General features: G+C 37.0%; 1 protein-coding gene across 4 annotated transcripts in view; it reads right to left on the bottom strand.

Annotated features, from left to right (window-relative positions):
* NOX4 (NADPH oxidase 4) overlaps positions 1 to 21,969 on the bottom strand; it is a 183,579-nt gene extending 161,610 nt beyond the window's left edge. For 2 of the 4 annotated variants that reach the window (XM_057316662.1, XM_057316665.1), the window contains exons 1-2: positions 21,664 to 21,968; positions 20,910 to 21,005 (exon numbers count right to left, since the gene is read on the bottom strand). In XM_057316662.1, the coding sequence (XP_057172645.1) occupies positions 20,910 to 21,005; positions 21,664 to 21,720 (153 nt within the window). In that variant the 5' untranslated portion in view covers positions 21,721 to 21,968. Of the gene's footprint in view, positions 1 to 8,094; positions 8,141 to 20,909; positions 21,006 to 21,663 lie in introns of those variants that run through there. The other 2 variants (XM_057316664.1, XM_057316663.1) reach the window with 2 other exon arrangements.
* Between the last annotated feature and the right edge of the window lie 1,201 nt (positions 21,970 to 23,170).

Below are 23,170 nucleotides of genomic sequence, written 5' to 3'. Positions count from 1 at the left end.
TCACCAATAATGTACCAAAAATTTCAAACAAAGCTTTTTCATTTGTTTTCTCTCTAGAACTCTCTGACCACACAACCCCCTTCCAAACCACTGCCTGCCTGCCTTTCAGCTCTTCACCTTACTGACTCTACCCATCTTTCAGGTTTTACCTTAAGCACTAAAGTGTCTCCAGAGTTCTTCTGTGACCCAAAACTAGGAGAGACCCAGGTCAGTTGTGCCCCATAACCACATTGCGCAATATTTTTTTCAAAGAATCAGAACACTTGGTGTTGAGGCCATACTTTCTGGCAACTAATTTTAAATCAAACTCCTGCTAGACTGTCATCTGCTATTGTGTGGTACAACCTACATTCTTCATATAGTGTATCACATGAAAACAAGAGATGGGGTCATATCTGTACTCTTGTCCTAAAATAAACATAAAAGTACTTTATTTTAAGGATATTGACTAAGAAATATGTATAAGTCAGATGCTTTTCTTATCTTAAAATTATTCACGCTCCTTAGATTTCCAACTTAATTCTTGGCAAAATAGCAACTCTGTTACAAAATGTTTGTTGTCAGCACACGCTGTATTGTTCCTGAAGGGGAGGCAGGGTAATAAGTCATGTCAGGAAAGCAATAATTTTCATTGACTTATATAAAAAGTAATTAATATTTCCAGTTAGGTTATTTCTACACCATGAGTTAGAAAATCTTAGGGACATATTGCAATGACTATACTAGTAAGTAGACAAATAGAAATAATCCCCTCTAGACTATTGAAAAAAATGTTAAATATAATATTCTCACCTCACTCAGCAAAGTTATTATTTCAGAGTGATGGGTTTTTGTTATTTAGGCCTCCAGAGAAATAGAATAATTGTTATCTCTTTGATCCAGCATCTGCACATGACAAGAAAATTTTAGCTCAGGGGATTTTAGATGATAATTTTATCTGCAATTTTAATGTACCAGGACAATAATTCACTTAAAATTTATCAGCTAAAATCTATCTTATATGTGTAGGACTTAAGAGATACAAATAAATTATCCAATTTTCTTTTTAGTTCAATGATTTAAAGAAAATTCTTATATTCGTCATTTTCTAACCATTTATTGCATGTCTGAAGTGTTTTATTGTTGTGCTTACATTAAATCACATAGTAATTTAACTCAAAGTGGCTTTAAGTGTCCCCTTAGGATAGATGGAGTTTATCTTGGCATTCCACTTCTTCCTTAACAATGCTGTAAAATCTACCCGGAGATTTTACCAAGGACTCGTTTCCTCATGTATATTTGTTCCTGAATATACTTAGTTTTTTCAACTAAGATGAAAACTTCTTTTTATTAGGTTATCAGAGTACAAAACTCCCTCCTTCGGAAGCAATGGAGAGAGTGAGGAACATGGAGACAGATCACAGTCAAGTGCCGCAACACAGGAAATCACGTGATCTACTTACTACGTGGGTAACAACCTACAGCGAAGAACATTTGTTTTATTTAGTCCCTATTAACGCATAACCACTGTAAGAATCATCTACCTCAAATGTTCACTAAAAAGAAATGACCGCCCCAAGTTATGTGGCCAGGTCCTCTCTGTATCTGACTCATGTTACCATGCCTAGAGCACTTAACAGCTACTCCACTTTTCCAACTTCATTCAAGTTTGTTGTCACTAGATGGCAGTGTTACTTTCACATTTCAAATCCTACCTGTCAAGGTCTCTAAAATGTAATTAACTGGGAATTCCACTCGTAATTTCAAAACTATAAATATATTTTAGATGAGTATATACAAATAAAACATAGCTTATTTCTTTTTATGGACTGAATGTCTGTGCCCCCAAAATGCATGTGATGAAATCTAATGTCAAGAAAGAAAAGGAGAGAGAGGAGAGGAGAGGAGAGGAGAGGAGAGGAGAGGAGAGGAGAGGAGAGGAGAGGAGAGGAAAGAAAGAAAGAAAGAAAGAAAGAAAGAAAGAAAGAAAGAAAGAAAGAAAGAAAGAAAGAAAGAAAGAAAAAAGAAAGAAGGAAGGAGGGAGGAAGGAAGAGAAAGAAAGAGAAGAAAGAAAGAGAAGAAAGAAAGAAAGAAAGAAAGAAAGAAAGAAAGAAAGAAAGAAAGAAAGAGAGGGAAGGAGGGAGGGAGGGAAGAAGAAAAAGAAAAGAAAAGAAACCTAATGTCATAGTGTTTGGGAGCTTTGGGGAGGTAACTATGTTTAGATAAGATCAGGAGAGTAGGGGCCCCATTGTGGGATTAGTGCTCTTGTAAGAAGAGGAAGAGACCACAGACTCCATGTCAGGACACAGCAAGAAAGTGGCCTTCTGCAAACCATGAAAAGGGCTCTCATCAGATACCAAATCTGCTGACACCTTGATCTTAGACTTCCCAGCTGCCAGAACTGGAATAAATATTCTCTTAGCCACCTGGCCTGCAGTATTTTGTTAGAGCAGACTGAATTAATGCAATCCTAAAGAACATCATAAGAACATATGCCATTGGAAGCAACTTATAAGGGTCTATAACATCTGGGTATAACAAGTACATGGTAATTTTCCTAAAATCTCAAACACATGGTTTCTTATCTTAAATCTGCTACTTAAATCTGCTACTTAATAACTATTCTTGAGCTAGTTAACTGTCCTTTTCTGTCAAATTAAGAAGGATAAATGTTCTTATCTATAAAATTAATATAATATGCTATGATATAATAATCCTAGTTCTTAGAACTTTTGTGAAAAGTAAAACCAGTCTAAAATATGCAAGCACTACATAAAATTAATTTATTGCCTTGGGGTCGCTGTATCACATCCTTTCTCTGAATATTCCCCTCTGTACTTCTCTAGTAAGTTCCACTTACATTACTCATTCGATACATATTTATTATGATATGCACATATCCCAAGGCACTGGGAGTTCAATTGTGAATGAAAAACAGAGAATGCCTATTCCTTAGGATGTTTGTATTCTAGTAGGGGGAACAGATACTAATCAAATAGCTACATAATCAAATGTAAATTCTAACAATGATCAATGCTGTGAATAGAAATACAGAGCACAAGCATGTGTAACAAGAAATGAAAGCTAAATAAGAAGGTCAGGAAGCCTTCCCTAATTAAGTGAAAAGTGAACTGAAATTTTGAGAGTGAGAGCCCAAGTCATTCAAAAATGAGAAAGACATCCATACGGAAAAATACAGCATGAGAACTGATGCAACAAGTGGGATCATAGTGTATATCTGAGAACTTACTAGTAGGTCAGTGTGGTTGGGGTGGAAGTAGAGGGTGATCACAACATAAAACTGGAGAAGGGGTGGACCTGCTGGGTTGTGTAGGTCACATTAAGAATGCACATCTTTATCCTAAAAATCAGGGCAGAATGAATACGTTTTAAGCAGGGAAGTGGTATAAAAAGATTAGTCTTTGCTAATGATTACTCTGACTCAAGTATGAAGAACAAACTGGAAAAGAGTATTTGGGGCAATTATATTACTTTTGTGTAGTTAATCATCACAAAATGTCGTTTGAGACAAGGGTTGCATTTTATGGTAATTATGACTGAGACTTGCATACACAAAGGATCAAGTTTTGACTAAATATTGTAGTTATCAGTAAATTTATTTTGCCAAATAATTTGCTAAAACATGTACCTCTGAACTTGGAGAACTAAAAGGGCCTCTCCCACATCCCACCATCCACCCAGAGTCTAAACCCTTCTATATGACCACCATAACCAAAGGTAATCCACACTCCATTGATTTTTTTCCAGAGATAGAAGCCTCTTCCACTGTCAAAAACTTCTGTTTTGCTTTCTTACACTGGCGTGAAGTCTGTGTCTCTGTGTCTCTGCCCACCAGGCAGCTCTAGATAATAATATTCCTAAACTGAAGATAAAAGAACAATGACTTCCTAGTCCAATCTTGTTTTCTTCATGTGAAACACAATCAGTTGCCTCTGAAATTCTTGAAATAATTGTTAGACTCCCTCTCATCTCTATGACTTTTCCCAACTCTGTCAGAATGCAGCATATCCTCAAGATATTAATCAACATAGTAGTAGTAGCAGGCAGTACTGAAGAGCATCATCTCCCTCACAACCATGATCTCTGCTAATTCTAAAACTGTGCTATTTCATAGGGCAACTATGTTACATAATGGCTCATCTTAAGTGTACAACATAGAGATTTTCTCACATGAGTCGCTACCAACCAATGACACCTATCCTACAGTGGAAAAAAACCATGAAGGTGAGAAAGTGCAAGTACAAAAATCCAAGAATGGATTGGGTTTAGCATAGTCTATCATATTGGATGTAAACTCTATATTCTGACATTTTTCTTCTCAATTTTGCTTTAGCTGAAAATTTTACATTCATGTTTTCCACATCTTCATCTAAGTTCTTGATAACGCCATTAAAGTATAACAAAATTCTGTTGAAACCATTGACTTGCCAACTACCTTTATAGTAAATTAACTTTCAAATGAACATGTTGCTCTCCAATGGGAATTTTCTCAACAATTTTGAGGAAATATGACATTCTACATGTAAATATCTATGCAACACTATTGTTCAAAGGGATTTGAAAAGGCCAGAGAAGTATTAAAAGTAAGTTTAAATAACTGGTCATTTTTCTGTAGCTACCTCTTAACAAGTCAACAATTAGTTGACTATTTCCAGGAAAAAAATTACCATATAAGTTTATAACAAATTATTTTATATTCTGACTTGGTATTTTGTGTTTGTCTAAAACTATGTAAATTTGTACTCATTAAGGTCAATTTTGTTAACTGTTTTTAATCAAACCAAATGAAGCCTACACAACCCCTAATTCTTACATGTTTTGTAGCCACAGAACTGTAGCTCTATCATGGGCCTTTACATGTCATCCAGTCCAACCTTCTTTTTGCCACTATTCACATTGCTGTTTTGGAAAGAAACAGGGACTAGAACTAGGCCCGCCTCCAGGCTATCTGACATTTTCTAACATGTCACTCCCCAGAACAGAGACATGAATCCAGACATCTTGCCCAGCACACTTCCCAAACCATAATACTTCCTTACTCCTTCAATTGCTTATCTGTTATCCAACCAGTAGGTTTCCCTGCCTTTTGTGTAACTCTTCACAGAAAATTTTCCTACTCTGACTGACTGCACACTGAAAGCACTTGATGGGCTATTTAAAAATAAACACATCTCCATTGTACTTCCTGAAATTTTGATTCCTTAGGTCTGGAGAGGGGTCCCAGGAGGTACACCCAGGCTTGGCAATCACTATTTTAGAATGCATTTCAAAGTCAAACAAACCTGAGTTTAAAACACTTTTATGAGCTGTGTGGCCTGATGTATTTTCTTACCATGTCTACTTTCCTCATCTATAAAATAAAAACGATATATCAACTTCAACAGGTTACTGTGAGTATTAAGTATAGTACCTAGTGCAGTGCCCAGCATCTAGTAAAAAGTCAACAGAAGCTATTATCATAATCCTGGTCCCTGGCCATCCACAAACCTGCTCTAATTTCAGAATGTAAATGTTCTTAAGGCATGCTTTCCTGCAAATAACTTTTTCTTAGCCTGTCTTTCCATCCTCAGCTCTGAAGAATTAAGATTCTGGTTGCAGCTATGGGAGCTGAGCTTTATTGCATTCGACTGTATCTAAAGATTTCTAGAAAAGTTCTAAGCAATTAGTGGGTGTTCAATAAATTTATGGTGGATGAATGAATGAATGAGCCTATGAGATGATCTTTCAGTGTCCTCATTTTGGAAATTAAGAAAAAAATAATCAAGACCAAAAGTGATCACCCAAGAAATCTAGTTGATATCTAGAGCTACATTCAGACTTACTCTTTCCATCACACAATATTGTCCAAGAATAGCAACTCTGCCTCCATTTCCCCAACTGCCACCATTCTGGATACTAGGAAATACTCTAGGGAACTACATGCCACCCAATTTGAAGAAAATCCTCAGAGCAACTGTAGCTCTTTGATGAGACTGTATAGGTCATCTAGTCCAACCCTCTTTTTGTACCAACTTGTATTAAAAGTCTGTAAATAAGCCAAATTGATGATGCCATAGGGCCAACTGGCTACCCTTTTATGTTTAATACAGCTCCTGGATGCTTTACCCAGATTAATCAGCTCTTCTTCTCTCCATTCCCTATCCCTAGCTCATGGTGTTTGTTGCCATTCCTACTATTTGTGATGGCATTCCACCTCTTCCAACCTCCATATTTCCTTTGGAGTACTTTACATATTATATTATTTTACCTATTTATCTCCTTGTTTTTCCCCAAAAGCTAGCAAGTGGCAGCACTGCTAAGTGGCAGTGCCCAAAATGACTCTTATTGTTGGGGACCTCAAAAGTGCACGCTCATTAAGTGAAAATTATTTTGACAAAAATATTCCTTGAGGAAAATATGCTTTTAGCAATGAAAGCCAAAGAAAAGTAGAAGTGAGACAGATATATGAGCAAAAAGAGACAACACTGTAAAGTAGTCCATATAATTTTCCAAAGCAATAGTAAGCACATTTTATTGTCTTTATAATCATCAAAAGGGTCCATGGCAGAAAATCAGAACAATTTATTTTACCTACCCCTATAAATCAAACTTGTGGTCCTAACTTATATTTCAGTATGTACCATTAAGATATTACAATAGAGATATGAATTTAGAATATGATAAGCATTTCATACAGGCAAGATTGCACTTAAGGATTCTTAAAAATGACATTTCAACGAGAAGTTACTTCAAAAAGTTGATTATCTATTTGATAAGGTTTCATATGAAAACAATAATGAATAACATTCCATGAGCTATCAGAAAGCAGTTAATAATAATTGGAGTAATTATTTCCTTTAAAAATTCCAAAATAAACTACCGATTCAGTGGTCTTGAAGTATATCCAAAAGCTCATGAATGTCCTTTCATTCCATTATGAACTCTAATTCATGCCAAATGATCCTAGCTGGTTTCTGTCAACCAACTGCCCTGGAGACTTTTAAATATGATGTAATTTTTTACTCAAGTTGACCTCTCTTCCAATCTATAAACCTCTTTTTTTTTTTTAACACAGTCTCTAAAGAAGTTATCAGTTCTAAAGAAAGAAGGCGGGGCGGATTTTGTTTCCATATAATTAAAGGGATCACCAAAAAGAATAGAATCCATCCTGACTTCATATCCAGATTTCCTTATGCTTAACTCAAATCTTTCCTTTTATACATCATCATCCATCATTCCACCCTTTCTAGAAGTAAACTTTCTTCCATTTTCAGTAGGAATGTAGTCTTTCCTTTGAAGTCTATTACCAAACTGTGGAAGGAGCCAAGATGCCCTTCAGCAAACGGGTGGATAAAGAAGATTTGGTTCATATATACAATGGACTATTACTCAGCCATTAGAAAAGATGAATACCCACCATTTGCATTGACATGGATGGAACTGGAGGCAATTATGCTAAGTGAAATAAGTCGAACAGAAAAAGACAATTATCACAAGGTTTCACTCATATTAGAACATAAGGAGTAGCATGGACGACCATTGGGGAAGGGAGGGAAAACTGAAGGGGGAGAAATCAGAGAGGGAGACATGCCACGAGAGACTAGGGACTCTGGGAAACAAACTGAGGGTTTCAGAGGAGAGGGGGGTCGGGGGATGGGATAGCCGGGTGATGGGTATTAGGGAGGGCACGTGTTGTGATGAGCACTGGGTTTTATATGCAACTAATGAATCATTGAACAAACATCAAAAATTAATGAGGTACTATACAGTGGCTAACTGAACATAAAAAATAAAAGAAGTCTATTACAAGTCAGAAAGAAATATAGCTCTTAGAGAAGAAGAAAGCAAGACTGTAACATGGTATTTCTGTCCAGATTTTGTCTACCTTGTCTTTCCTGTGCCAGAAGCCCAGAGAGCAGAAGGTATGTGTCTGTCTGCAAAAGTTCAACCTAAGTGGGATCCAGAATTGCACTGAACACATTCATGGGTTTCTACAGGCAATGCTGTCTACTGAACAGGTCACCAGATTTAAAAGTATGACATTTTCATCACACTTAATACCTGTGACCTCTTCCAAGGTAATTGTCTCCAAAACCTAAGAATTGGAAAACTTACCAAAACAATAGTAAAAACTTGCTCCATTTTCTCTTGTACAACTGCTCTAAAAAGTAAAAACACATCAAATGAAAATGGCTTGACCTCTTTAGCTGACAGAATGTATTTTTTTAATTCACCTATCACATTCCTTCAGATATTCATGCTCATCTCTTATCATCTACTCCTATCCAAAGCACAAGAACAAGGGTCTCAAGAATTACAATGCATTTGCTTTTATGTCATTGTTATAGTTCCTCCTCCTACAGAAATTAGCCATGCACAGGGAAAGACACCGAGGAATGGCAGGTATTTTGCAGAGCATAGTTGGCTAGAAAGCTGAGACAGGCCCTGTTTCTCTTCCATCACAGGTCCAGCACATCTGATCACAATTACTGGATATTTATTTAGTCACACCTCAGCTACTCTTCATCAGGAACAATCATTCCAAAATCTTGCATCATTCTTCCTCATCCTTAAACCATTTTTAATTTCTCAACATTCCTCCTCAAACTTAGAAGCCAAAACAGATACACTAGTGGCCTGAACACATGGAATAATTTTTGAAAGGAAACAACAGCCATAGCAATGGTACACCCTCACTGGGTTAGACTTGTAATCAGACTATCCATAACGATGTATATTAAAACTCATACTCTGGGGTAGACTGGGTGGCTCAGCCGGTTAAGTGTCTGCCTTCAGCTCAGGTCATGATCCCAGGGTCCTGGGATTGAGCCCCACATCCAGCTCCCTGCTCTGTGGGGAGTCGGCTTCTCCTTCTCCCTCTGCCTGCAGTTCTCCCTGCTGGTGCTCTCTCGCTCTCTCTGTCAAATAAATAAAATCTTAAAAATTAATAAATAAATAAAACTTATACAGTGAATATAGAATATTCAATACTAAGATTTTTCTCTCATGACTGTCAAACATACCCACTTAAACATATCTATTTTACTCCTCCTGAATTCAATTCTATTTGTTAATAACTCCTCTTAATTGAATCTATAAAACTCTTTTTAAGTTGTATCTTTGTCCTCAAAACATCAGTAACCTTAGCTAACTCAGCATGTCTTTTAACCATAACTTTCAACTTTGAATCCAGTTAAATTTGTTCTAGTCTTTCTTTGGGAAAAAAATACTGTCTCCAAGAAGATATTAATTCTAAGAAAGCGAAACCTGGGTACACCAAAATGGCCAAAATGGGTAAGACAGTAGGTACTAAGTAAAATGGACTGAAAAAACAAACAAAAACAACCCTCCAGTCATACTTCATCCCAAACCCTTCAACCATGCTTGGTCTCTGGGTCCATACAGCTATCTATTATATTATACTTTGCAGCTCAGAAAGTTAGGGAGAAACGTTGCTGTGACGCTTCTTTGTTTATCTTTTCTATGATCCATTCCTCTCTATTAACCTATCCTTCTAATGATCTCTCCTATGTTTATTCCATTTTCTATACTTCTTTTTTTTTTTAAGATTTATTTATTTATTTGAGAGAGAAAGAAAGCATGGCAGGGAGGGGCAGAAGGAGAGGGAAAGAGAAACTTCAGCACACTCCCCGCTGAGCCCATAGCCTGATGGGGGGCTCAATCTCAGGAACCTGAGATCACAACCTGAACAGAAACCAAGAGCTGGAGTCTTAACAGACTGCGCTGTCCAGATGCACCAACCCCCCATTTCCTATATTTCTAAGTCTGACATTATAGGTGTTATTATTATTGCTTTTACTGTAACTTTATATGGCTTTTTTTTTGTTTAAATGGTTAATATTATGTGCAATACATAAGAAAAAAGCCATGGGAATACAGAAATCAAATAATACTTAAAATATTTGCTGCATTCTTCCCTTTAGTTATCCAATAACCTTTAGATTTCTCACTGAAAACCAGTTACTACAACTGAATGTCAGTTTTTAAAATTGTTCTATATGTGATATCACCTCCAACGTCATCTTAATCTCACCAAAAACCATTACAACAAGTATATGGAAATAACCTAACAAAATATGTAATTTTGTTAAAATATGAACAGATTAGTTGTCCTCCAGTGATTGGGCAAAGTCTCTAAAGTATAAAACCAGGAAACTACTGTATAATATTTACACTCTAAGAGTATGCTTTATGTTCATCATGGTATTACCAGAAGTAGTAGGAAATTGGAGGAAATCAAAGGGTCCATCTCTGGGAGAATGGGCAAGTAAACTGTGGCAGATGCGAACCATGGAATACTGTGTAGCAAATAGAAAAAAAACCCAAAGAACCGCATAGTCACATGATAGACTTTGAAAACATAATACCAGATGGAAAAAAGCAAGAAACAGAATGAGTCTACGCATAATACCATTTTGGTGAATTCAAAGAAAAATGCAAATAAAATACCAATAGAAGGATACATGTCAGCATGTTAAAAAAAGTTGCTACTGTCAGGACGAAAAAGGAACTGGAGAATTGGAGAATGAAAAGTGATTAAACAATGAATTAATGAATGAATGATGAAGAAAGCAAAAGACCCACAAAGATAGTGTGCTACGAACTAAGGTATAAGTTTAAAGACTTTGTACCTGAAATCCAAAATATAGCTTTTTAAATCCTTTGTTTTTTACAGAGAAGATTCACTGCTAACTTCCTTTAAAATTAGTTCTCTTCGTGTGTACCTCAATCTTTGGTTGGCTTGACAGAAAAAATTTAGATAAAAAGGCCAAAAAATTGAGATAAAATTTGAAAACCATTACCAGTTAAAAAGCAATTAATTATGAGCTTCAATAGTTTTGAAACTGTAATTAACAAAAACACACTGCCGCTTGCAAAATAGCTCTTTAAATAATTCAGAATGTATACGCTGTATGAAATTAGGAGTTAATCTCTCTTAGTTGCTGGAAATTTTGTCATTAGCAGCCATTTACAAATAGATTTCAACATCAAAACATTCTCAACTTCAAAAACGTGGCCTGAAAGAAATGACTCTAGCATTGTCTACTATAACTTGCCATTAGCAAAAAGGGAAGTCATTCTTTTTGAAGGCCTCACAGGCATTTCTTCCTCATTCTACTCAATCCTCTCCTCAAAACAAAACAAAACAAAACAAAACCCTGTAAGAGATACTAAATTTAACTATGCAAAACTGCCATTTTTTTAAGTCAGAATATTTCAATACTGGAATATTTAGGTAGTTCGATTTCATAATACAACTCTCCATTTAAAATTGAGGAAACTTAAAGCTTTGCAGATTTCAATAAATTAGTTAAAGATACATTTCTTAAAAGGTAAAGTCACAATTTCCACTTTAGATAATCTGTCCACAAAATCCATATTCTTATATTACATTGTTCATTACATTATATTGTTTCCATTAAACTTTGGAATTTTCACAGGTATTAATATATTTGAAATTTAAACTAATAGTCATTTCATGCTTAGGAAAAGGTGGTAACAGACAGTTTTAACAAGAATTTTTACTCATGTCCTATAAGACTTGAACAAATTTTATATATCTAAAATCTGTGGTTGAACAAAATATATTTTCTTCTTTAAGAATAACATGTCCAAGCTTTAAAATCAGTACAAGTCAGAGACTAGTTTTTTTCAGGCAAACCAAAATTAAGTAAACTTTATAGATCCATTATGACTGTAAACTCTTCTAAGATGTCCATTTGACTCATTCTCTCCCTCTCTTATGTTTTACAAAATGTACAAAATCAAAATAAATAGCTCAGTGATGGGTTCTACATAGTCCAAGCCAAACTCCAACTCCACAGAAAACTTCCATGGGAGGTAACAAATGTAATACAGACAATGCCCAACAGCAAATGCCATTTCTTGAATGGAAGAACATTCATACTGAAGCTCTGCATTCTTGTGGCTTAATATGAGTCATTTTTTCCCAACTGGAACCCATTAATATAGAACACCGATGATATTTGCTTCGTTTTCCCTTTAGATATTCTGAGCGATGGGGTGGGGGGAGGGGGCAGAAAAACATATTCTTTACCTTTTTTTGCATGACTCAAAGCACTTTACAAATGTGCTTTTGGGCCCATGTTTTTCCAACTGAGAGAATTAACAAAGCTCAAAGGCCCAAAGTACCTTCTCAAAAGCAACTTGGCCAAGGGAAATCAATGAGAGGTAAAATTACTCTTATCACCCTATTTCAGCATATTCGCAAGAGGTGGTTCTTTTCTTGTACCACAATTCTCTTGGGACACCCTCGCCAGCCTGGAAATCAATGTTCTCATTCGAGGTAGGGTGACAATGAGTTATGCAAGTAATTAGAAGGCCCATAAGAGAGAGAATTGGGGGGGGTTAGAAATTAGCAAAGAGAATCAAAAGTATAACACGCAGAAAAAAGAAATTTGTTTGGATAACTACCCCTTCGTATCTTTCCAATGCACCTGAGCTTTCTAAGATCACATGAAACAAAATTACTGGCACTTTGAAATCAGCTATTTGGTAATCCTATCACAGGAAAAAAGGAATATAGTCAGAAAGGCATTCACCATAAATAATTTCTTAGATTTATCTTAGTATTGAAGTGCCCACTTTCTTTTTAATTTCAGATGTATAAAATGCTTTTACTTTGTGTACATCACTCATCTCTTCTTGCCTGAAACTATTTAAACCTCTGATATCCCTGCGATGTGTCTGAAGACCTTTAAGACCTTTAACAATTTCCATTCATGAAAACCATTAAATCATGCAATTTAAACCAAGTTCCCCAGAGAACTTGTATTCAATTCATTTATCTCTAGATAAGAGTCATTGTCAAATTCAAGTTTTCAATTTCTAAACATGTAAACATTCTACTGATCATGCAAAGTCCATCTTTATCCTAATCTACGTTTTCTTTAGTCCCACTGCCAAAGCACTAAAGAAACTACTTTTCACATGACTTTTACCACATTGTTTGATTACTATCACATCACAAAGTTGCATTAAAATGTGGATACTAAGAAGTGAGACCCACTCCCCACTTAAGTCATCTGCTATCATACTAAGGTCTCAGTCTTAGTTCATGCCTTAGCAAAATTATTAATTACAACATGTCACAGACCTTCAAGGTCCCATTTCAAGAGTCAATACTGTAAATGTAATACGTATTGGATGTTAAAGAGCATCTGCCACTTTTCCTTTATTCCTTTCTCTGTGACTATGCTTTGTGACTCCTGGGGGGGGCTCTGTCATGGTGCCGTGGCCGGAGCCTTAAAAGCTGGGAGGAATGACAGGACACAGCAACAGTAAATGATAACCATTTTTCACATCCACGATGTTTTCAATTCTTCAAAGTACTTTCCTATCTTTTACATCATCTAATCCTTAACACAACACTCTAAGGTAAGTACAACGATTTCATCATGTTTCAGGTAGGTGAATTATCACCTGTGGCTATGAAGGAGACAAGAGGGAAAGAAAGAGGAAAACTGGTATTTGGGGGAACACCTGTTACATAATGGGCTTTATGCTTGGTACTTTATTCTATGAGCAAGTTATTTATAATTTCTGTTAGTTTTCCATGTAATAGAAACCACCTTGTGGACTAGTTAAAACTCTGACATGGAATGTATAAAGAACATAATACATCTTTATATACTTTTGAATTCCTTTTATTATTTTTATTTATAAACACAAATAATTTATAATATTACTATTCAGTGCTATTAATACTATTAATGCTAAATAATACTACTTAATTACAGTAATAAATATCATTTGCTGAGTACCTATGCACCAAATGCTAAGCATTTCACCACATGTTCCCATGTAATCTTCACAACTAAACTAAGGGAAAGATTTAAACCCGACTTCACAGATGAGTTAAACTTATGCTCAGAGAAGTAATTTACCAAAATCATAAAGGGAGATAAATGCCTGAGCTAGGATTCAAACTTATATCCATATAGCTCCAAGGTCCATGATCTTCATTTGATTGTTGTTTGATTGTTTATTTGATTTTCCTCCCCAGAATGACCCAAGGACTTTTAAAATCAATTTTAGGATCATCACATTGCTTACCATGATGAACTAGGGAAATTGACTAGGATTAGAAGACTGAGTTGATAAAGAAGACATTTAACTCCACTAAGTTCATCTATTAAACGAGCTAAATGAACTAGATCAACTCCGAAGGTCCCTGTAACATTCAGCCATTCTACAGGCTCCTGGGCCTCAGGCTAGGTGTTCCCCAGAGACAGCATAAAGCATGTGGCCTCCAGAATTGTGAGGACACACTTCTGTTGGTTAGACCACCCAGTCTGTGGTACTTTGTTATGGAAGCCTGAGCAAACTAACACAGGAGGCACCAATTAGGATGAGGTGTACATGTCTGCCTCACATCTAGGAGTAATCCATAAACAATAATCTTACCTTCATTTCTGATCGAGTACTTATAAATACAAAAACACACAAACATACATATAGACAGTCTAATGCAGAGCCAGTGGTAGGACGCATAAGAACCTCAGGCAAGTGTAGAGAATTCCATATTCTAACCCCATCTGTCTCAGAACCTCCCTGGTAGAGCACAGTGATTGAGAACATGGTCTTCTGTATGAGACAAATGTGGGTTCAAATAGGGCTTCTTCAGGTGTTAGCTGTTGACTTGGGAAAAGTTACCTAACCACTCAGAATCTCAGTTTCTCAATCCCCTGAAAAGTGATACTTCTTATTTTTCAAGGTTGTTACAAGGATAATTTAAATATGAAGAGTAAATGAGATTATAAAAAGAAAGAGCAAAGAACTAATTATATCTAGCACATAGTATGTGATTAGTAAAGGGTAACAGTTGTTATCAGGTTGAACTATATAAAATGACTGACATTTGATTATTTTTTATCAAAATGGCAATTCCATATAGTTCGGCCTAATATAATGTTACATAGAGGCAGAAGAGCACAATGGTTAACAATACAAGTTCTGGAATCAGGGTATGTGGGAGGGAGTCCTGCTTCTGCCACTCACTAGCAACATACAGAACATCCCTAATTCCGTCACTTAGCTGAAAAATGAAAAATATCTACTCCAGGGGCACCTGGAGCTACCTGGGTGGCTCAGTCGGTTAAGCACCGGCCTTTGGCTCAGGTCATGATCTCAGGGTCCTGGGATCAAACCCCAAGTCAAAGCTGAGCTCCCTGCTCAGCAGGGAGTCTTCTTCTCCCTCTCCGGCTGCTCCCTCCCCCCATCGCTCTCTCAAATTAAAAAAAATCTTTTAAAAAAAAAAATCTACTTCACAGGTTGGATGGAAATGTTAAATAAATTAGTCCACATAAAACTCATAGACTAATGCTTGCTACCTAGACAATCCTCAATGAATGTAACCTCCTGTTGATATTATTAATATTATTAATAACAAAATGAAGGAAGTAGATTTGAAATTCTCTGAAATTAATTCCACCTTCTAATTCTATACTGTTTTGGCTGGTATTGATAAAAGAGAATTATACCGGAGTATTCAGCTGTATATAATAAGGAAGTTAAACACTGAGTGGTATAAGTCCAACAAATATTATGGAATCAGAAATAATTTAAATAAAAATAAGTCTCATAATTCCTTAATAATTTGTCTGAGACAAATCTAAAACAACTGTAATGCTGAGAATTATGTTATCTTGGGGGTAAATCAATAATTTTCCTTAACTTCTTAAATTGTTAAACATCTTTAAATATCTTTCACATAAGATGGAAAGCTAGTGGTCTATAGAGTGTGGGGTTTAATCTGTTTATGCATCTGTGCATAGAGTTGTTCATCAACTGACTGACTGTTGGACTGAGGGTCAATGGGCCAGAATAGAGACCAGGCCACTCATTCAGTGGGTGATGGTGAGCAACTCGCTTCAACTACATTTTTCCATTTGGGAAAATAAAGAAGTCTAAATAAAGATAGCAAAGCTTACTTCCAAGTCTAGAATTCTGAGTTTCTATCTACTGTAAATGGATTAAGAGTATAATGATTGCATCAAAGTAATGTAAGTCATTTCACCTGGCAATAAACAGGAAGTAAACTATTTTCAAATAGCAGAATGCTAAGAATAAAAACAAACAAATGGAAAGAAAAAACCAAAAAAAAAAAAAAAAAAAAAAAAAAAACCCATTCAGTTAAAAATATCCCCTGAATTGAAACTACAATGCATGTTTGGGCAAATCTAGGTGGTAACTTTTACATTTTATGCAATAAATGAAAAGAATTAATGATGAAGCCTTTTCTGAAACTGATAGGTGGTCTATATTCCTTCTCAGCAAAAGTAAAGCTGCCTAGGCCAGCTGTGAAACCTAAAATACTGACCTAAAATCCTAGGTCCATTTGTACAGACACGCTAATCTCTGACCTTACCAAATTCACATGACATCAGATTTCTGTCTCTGAAAATTGTTAATTATGATATAACTTATAGGACTTTTGAGAGGGTAAATTAGTTAATGTTTCTTAATCACTTAAAGGATAATGATTAACCAAAGAAAGATTGTCACTGTGAGACTAGAAAAAAACCTCAACGCTCTCAGCTTTCTTCCAATTAACATAGGTATCTCGATAAAAGTTTTTTAAAAAGAAAAAAAAAGATCTTCATGACCATGCAGTAGATCTAAAATAATAATTGTGAGGGGGCGTCTGGCTGGCTCAGTCAGGAGAACATGAGACTCTTGATCTCAGGGTTGTAATTCGAGCCCCACGTTGGGTGTAGAGATTACTTAAAATTAAAACCTTTAAAAAAATTAAATAATTATTGTGAGACAAAGCAAAAAATATATAAATTTCTCATCATAGCACCATGAGAATAACTAGTTTGAAAATGAACGGTCCATGTACAAATGTTAGTTTGGGGGGAAAAAGATAATAAAACCAAGACACATTGAATCTGGTAGCATAAAACACATTCTCTTCTCAAAGTAAGATGTTCTTATCAATTAAATTATATCTGTTAATTATTAAAATGTCAGAAATACAACTCAGAAATAAATGAACTTCAATATGAGGGCTTCTATGGGTAGTATTTTGAGTTAAATTGCTCCAACATTTAAAAAAATCTAGGAAACTAAATTTCTCAGGGTGAGGGACAACACATTGGATCTTTCTAGTAAAGTGCAAGCAACTACATTTTCCATTTCTTGAAAACAAATAAATCAAAAATAGATTTTATCTTAAAAAATCGAAGTATTCCCTTATTTAAAAGCTTGTATGGGAAGGTGGAGGAGGTTACTGCTTGGTTAGTTTATATATATATGTGTGTGTGTGTGTGTGTGTGTGTTTGCTTCCCTCAAAAGACTTTTTTTCTTCTTAGCTTAATTTTAAGATTCCAAAACTCACAGCATGTCATAATTAAACATCTCCAAGGAAGTGCACAGTCTGATTAGCACATTAACTCAAGCATAAACCAGCCGTGACTAGGCTGCCTCCAGGTCTGGGTCAGACCAGTCTGGGAAAGAACAGTCCTAATGAAAACTCCTACTAAGACACATTAACCTCAACATTATTTTATCTTTCATCAGTTGAGATCTTCTTTTCTCTGTCAATTCTTACACAATTTTTTTAATCGTTAATTCTGACCTAAGAACAATCAACTAGCATCCTATAAATATAAATAAAGATAGATAAAAAATGGATCCACTAGTTCTTAGAATGAAATAATTTTACCTTCATTCTCAAAGATTCCCACCACCAAAAAGTTCAGAGATATTTTTATGGTTACACACCAATAACTAGGGCCCATGATTTCCCATCCAATATCAACTCCTGTTTTGGAGAGGGGGAGCAAGAGGACTACCCATATTCCAAATGTCTTTTCATTGGGCTGGTTGGTGCCCAACTGTTTGCTGTAAAACAAAATGATAAGAACATATGACCATGGAAGTAGGAATATCTTCCCCCACAGTCTACACTTACACTGTCTAAAATGGTAGCCACTAGTTGCACACAGCTATTAAGCATTTGAAATGTGCCTAGACCCACCACAAAACTGAATTTTTAGGTTTATTAATTTTTTTAATTTAAACTTAAAGCTGATAGTCCTTTTGTTAGTAGGAAAATTTTAAATATGTTTGGAAGAGCTTGGGTATGTGAATTCACTTTTTTATTTGTAAAATTTTATGAAATCTAAACACAAGTCAAGTATTTCTGATGAAAATCTGATAACTGAATTATGATGTGTACAAGTATAAAATAAATACCATATATTTCAAAGAATAGGCAACAGCCTAGAATACCTCATTGGTATTTTTTTTAAATATTGACTACATGTTGAATACTTCAATCTAATACAATACTTTAGATAGACTATTTTAAATAAAATATATTATTACATTTAATGCCACTGACGTTTTACTTTTTTAACATGCTACAGAAAAAAATTTGAATTGCATGATTCATATTCCATTTATGTTGGGCTACACTGATGATGAGTAATAAGTGGCCTAACTAACAGGGATGGGCCAGTGAAGTGTTTTGAAAGTCTTTGTAGCATGAGGAAAGGCAAAAAGGCCAGACAGACAGAAGTGCAATCACATCATAGTTCTGACACTGAACCAAGTCATCAGCTTCCTCAGCCTACCTTTTCCCGTGTGTAAAATAGGAAGAATGGTTTCATAGCTTGAAACAAATATTTGTAAAGTGCCTGGTATATCACAGGAATAAACAGTTGAATACATAGTTGGTTTTGAGTAGAAAGCAGAGATTTCAAACTACTAAGAATCAACAGCTTGTCAATATCTATGCCTCCTTGCAAATGGGCTATATTCTGTGGACCCTTCCTTCCCCTCATACTCCTGCAACTTTGTTACGACCTTACTTTTAAAGATGAATAACGGCAACCTTTACACGTTGTTACTATTAGAATAATCAACAACTGGAGGGCCTCCTTCCATTTGTGTTTTAAAATGGTAGTAAATTCATTTCCAGGAATACCATCATGATTTTTATGAGTCTAAAATTCACCTTCAAGAGACTTATGGGAGCACTTGGGTGGCACAGTCGGTTAAGCATCCAACTCTTGGTTTTGGCTCAGGTTGTGATCTCAGGATCATGAGATTCGAGCCCTGCATGGGGCTCTGGGCTGAGTGCAGAGTGTGCTTGAATTTCTCTCTCCCTCTCGTTTTTCCCCTCCCACTTGTGCTGTCTCTCTCTCCCGCTCTCTAAATAAATAAATAAATCTTAAAAAGAGAGTGAGAGAGACTTGTAATATCAGAATACTTATTATGTCCTTTTCAGGCTTTCTAAAATTCATCACAGTGGGACCTTGTTCTCATGAATGTTCTGTACGCTCTAAGATGCTCTAAGGCATTAAGTTAATAATAATGAAGTATCAGTATTAAACATGTAAAAGATGGGAGCCAGCAATATTTATTTTAAAATTAATTATATCCCATTGTTATACTTTATTTTCTTTGGGACTTGAAAAATGCCTGCAAATTCTTACACTATGAGGTAATACCATAATCATCAAAAGATTAGGAACAATTGGCCTAGGACAAATAAAATTAAGTCCTCTGGGAGCCTGCTTCTTCCTCTCCCACTCCCCTTGCTTGTGTTCCCTCTCTCGCTGGCGGTCTCTCTCTCTGTCAAATAAATAAATAAAATCTTAAAAAAATATATACAGGTATTGGGTGATGATGATGTGTTAATGTAGGTTCATTAGTTGTAACTTATGTATCACACTGGTAGGGGATGTTGATAATGGGGGAGGCTATGCATGCATGTGTGGGGGTAAGGGAGCATAAGGGAAATCTCTGTACCTTACTCTCAATTTTACTGTCAAGCTTAAAGAGCTCTAAAAAAAATAAGTTCTTTAAAAAATAAGTGTTAAACTTTAAAAATATCAATTGTGTGACAAAAAGATAATGAAAAATAGTACTTTAGTGTATAAAACATCAGTTAATATATTCAACCTCAATTTACTGCAGTCTTAGCATGTACCAAGCACTACTCTTGGAGCTGAGGTTTAAAGATAAATAAGATCTGTGAATGTAAAGAAGGAAATGGAAAGCTGGTCCCACAAATTCATGTGAACTAATCTTAATTTTAAATAATCATTAAACCATGGAAAAGAAAACAACGCATCTCCTAATTAGAATGTGTTCTCTTCCCCAATGAAAAGGAATGACAAAATCTTTTTCAGAAGCCCTAAAATTTTTCAATATGCTTTATACTTTTTGCTTGTTGCTTAGAAAATGCTACCTCCTAATACAAATAAAGATGTCGTCGGTGCCTCTGTCTTTTGTTAAGGAGTCAAGTAGGAAGGGAATGGAAAGAATGAGATCAGAAATGTCATGAACTAGAGAAAAGGAAAAATATCAACATGAGATAAATCAGAGCAAAGTTCTGCACAATATCATTCTCATATTCAGACAGAACACTGGAACCATAATCAACCAGTAACCTAGGGTTGAAGAAGCTGAGAAATGCCTAGAAATGAGTAACTGCCTTAGACACCTACTTTGTGAGAACTGGCAGAAAAAGGAAACAGTGCAGAAATCCTCTGGATAAGCTTATGGGCAGGCTGAGGTCTTGATTAGTGAAAATTGAAAGCCTGTCATTGGTTGGTCCTACTGGTGAGGCAGATCCTTCAAGGCACTTGGCAGCTGACAAGATGTAGCAACTTCTCTCAGGCACTACTAGCCTGGTCTGTCAGGTTCATTCCTTTCACTTTAGCAGATAGTGTCTTTGGTTCTTAAGAGTCAATCATTTTAACCTATGTGAGTGTAAATGATACATCAAGAAAACCTAACCACTTTAGAGAATGACAAATCTTTCTTAAGTGGACAACCAGGGTTTCTTTAATAAATAAAAGAATTGACCAAGCCTTGTAGCAATGCCTGCTTACCCTAAACCCATTCTACAGGGTTACCCAAGTCCCACTTACCCCTAACATCTGGTGGAGGTAGTGATACTCTGGCCCTTGGTTATACAGCAGGAAGGCTTTCCAGAATAGCAAAACATTCAGGGAGAGCCAGATAAACTAAATCATACAGAGAGAGAAAACAAAAATTAAAAATAAACATTACCTGATGAATGAAAACTTCAAGTACATTCGCTGGACACAATACTTCCAGTGGAAGCTGGATTAGTAATTGCAGAAAGCATTTTCAATTAACCAGCAAGCTGAAAATCACTCAGAGCAAAACAAACCTGACCTCACTCAGTCCCTGCACCTGAGATTAAGCATTTGGGTTGCAAAGAGGTCTCCTAAATGATCTCCAGGCATCCCGTGCAGTACAAAATGAGCCTAAGAAATTAGTGACATCACTACGTCCCGAGCATTGCATGTTGTTAAAATGCAACACCAAACAGAAGCAAGCTGGGAAAAGAGCAAAGGGGGTAAGATGTTTAAAGCGTTAAGAAATAGTTGTCTTCACTAAAAGTGATCTCTTCTCCCTTCCTCCACATCTGCTCCTCCATCAGTGTCCATGAAAGTTCCCATGTATTTGGAGAGGGGATGGGTTGGGGGGGGGGGGTCGTTATTATTTCCAGGTATTAACAGCGGAAAGTTTTGTTAGTTGAGAATGTTTGAATTAGAGGCAAAACTTCTTCCAGCTTCCCACCCGCGCACGCTCAGAGAATGAATCAAAGTCGCTGCACGAGAGAAAACGCGGAGAGAGCCCTGACCGCCATCCTACCAGGCAGAGGTGTTTAACCCCTTCGTTGGCCAGCCAGTTCCTCCAGGACACAGCCATGCCGCCGGCCCCGCCGCGCTGCGCTCTCCGCCGGCCGGCCCGAGAAGGAGCGGCGGCGGCCGGGGCAGCGGTTACAGTTGTGCGGCCTGCGGGAGGGGCGGGGAGGGGGGGGACGGAGGGTCAAAGACTGAGTGGAAGTCCGGAGGCCGGCGCGGAGCCAGCCCGGGCGGGGTCTGCGTCCCGGGGCCGGGTCTTCCGGGCGCGAGGCTGCGGCCCGCGCGGGGTCTGCGCTGCACCCTCCGCGGCCCGGACCCGGCGCTCGGAGCGCGCGCTCCCCGGCCCCGCCGCCCGGCTGCGCGAGTCGGCCCCGCCGCGCCCGCCTCTTTGTCTGCGGACGAGCCTGTTGTTGTGGCTGCCACTGCTCAGGATGTCCCGGCTGGGAACTGGGAGGCGTCCCCCGCAGGCTCCGGCTCACAGAGACCGACAAAGATGTGGAAAATGATACCCATACCCTAGGTGGGGAACCCCGCCGCACTCTCGTACACTCGCATACACCTAGTTCTTTGGCAGGGATCGTTTTCCCCAAAAAAGTTCAACTCAAAGAGCCTCCGTAAGGAAATTTGAGCCGGAAATAGCCTTCTGTGTACGAGCATCCGCCTTCTCCCGCCCATCCTCAGCAATTCATCCCACCCCCAACAAGCGCCTCCTCACAGCCCCTTACCTAAAGCTTCCCTCTACCTCTTTCTTAGTCCCTACCCCCACCCCAACCCACATTCATGCAAGGCTTTGAAGAAAATTCCGAAAAAAAAAAAAAATAGCCCAGCGGTTTAATGGTTAAAGATGACGTAATTCTCAGGGGGCTTTAGGAAAGCTCAGATTCACTCTGTTTGGAAATGTGTGTTTTATTACCTAGTACCAGAATCTGTTTAGTTATAGGAATCCCCCCAAACTCGCACCAGAGGCCTGGCGAAGGGTGAGAAGAGTATGGGACTGACACAGGCTACCTATCCTACACCACAAATTATCTGTATTAGGAAAGAGAGAGAGGGAGAAAAAAAAAATCATTCATATAGAAATATGTCTGATGCAAAGTAAGTGTCCAACAAAAGTTTATGAAATCAGGGATTTTCCAAACTTTAACAACTAACAAGTGGCAGAAAAGGTAAACCACTTGTACTCTAATCTCATGGCTTTCAAGCTTTTGCTTTTTTTTTTTTTAAACAAAATCAATTTTATAACACATGCCATAATATGTAATTAAAACTAAAATATCATTAAAATCTTCTCTTACTACAGCAATGTACTTACCACAATTAATTTCATGGACTGATTAATGACAGCAACCCTCCGTTCAAAACGAATTAATCCATATCAAGTGTGGGTTACATTTCATGCAGTTCACTATCTAGTAGTCTGTCATTTCTCTGTGATAAAGGACTTTCCTCTTTCATGCATGATCAAATCCTGAAAACTGCTTTAAATCTTTCTGGGGTTAGGAAGCATATTATTT

The sequence above is a fragment of the Ursus arctos genome, unplaced genomic scaffold, assembly GCF_023065955.2.
Source record: "Ursus arctos isolate Adak ecotype North America unplaced genomic scaffold, UrsArc2.0 scaffold_22, whole genome shotgun sequence".
NCBI lineage: Eukaryota > Metazoa > Chordata > Mammalia > Carnivora > Ursidae > Ursus > Ursus arctos.
The sequence above is the reverse complement of the archived record's forward strand: the minus strand, read 5'-3'. Positions and strand labels throughout refer to the sequence as shown.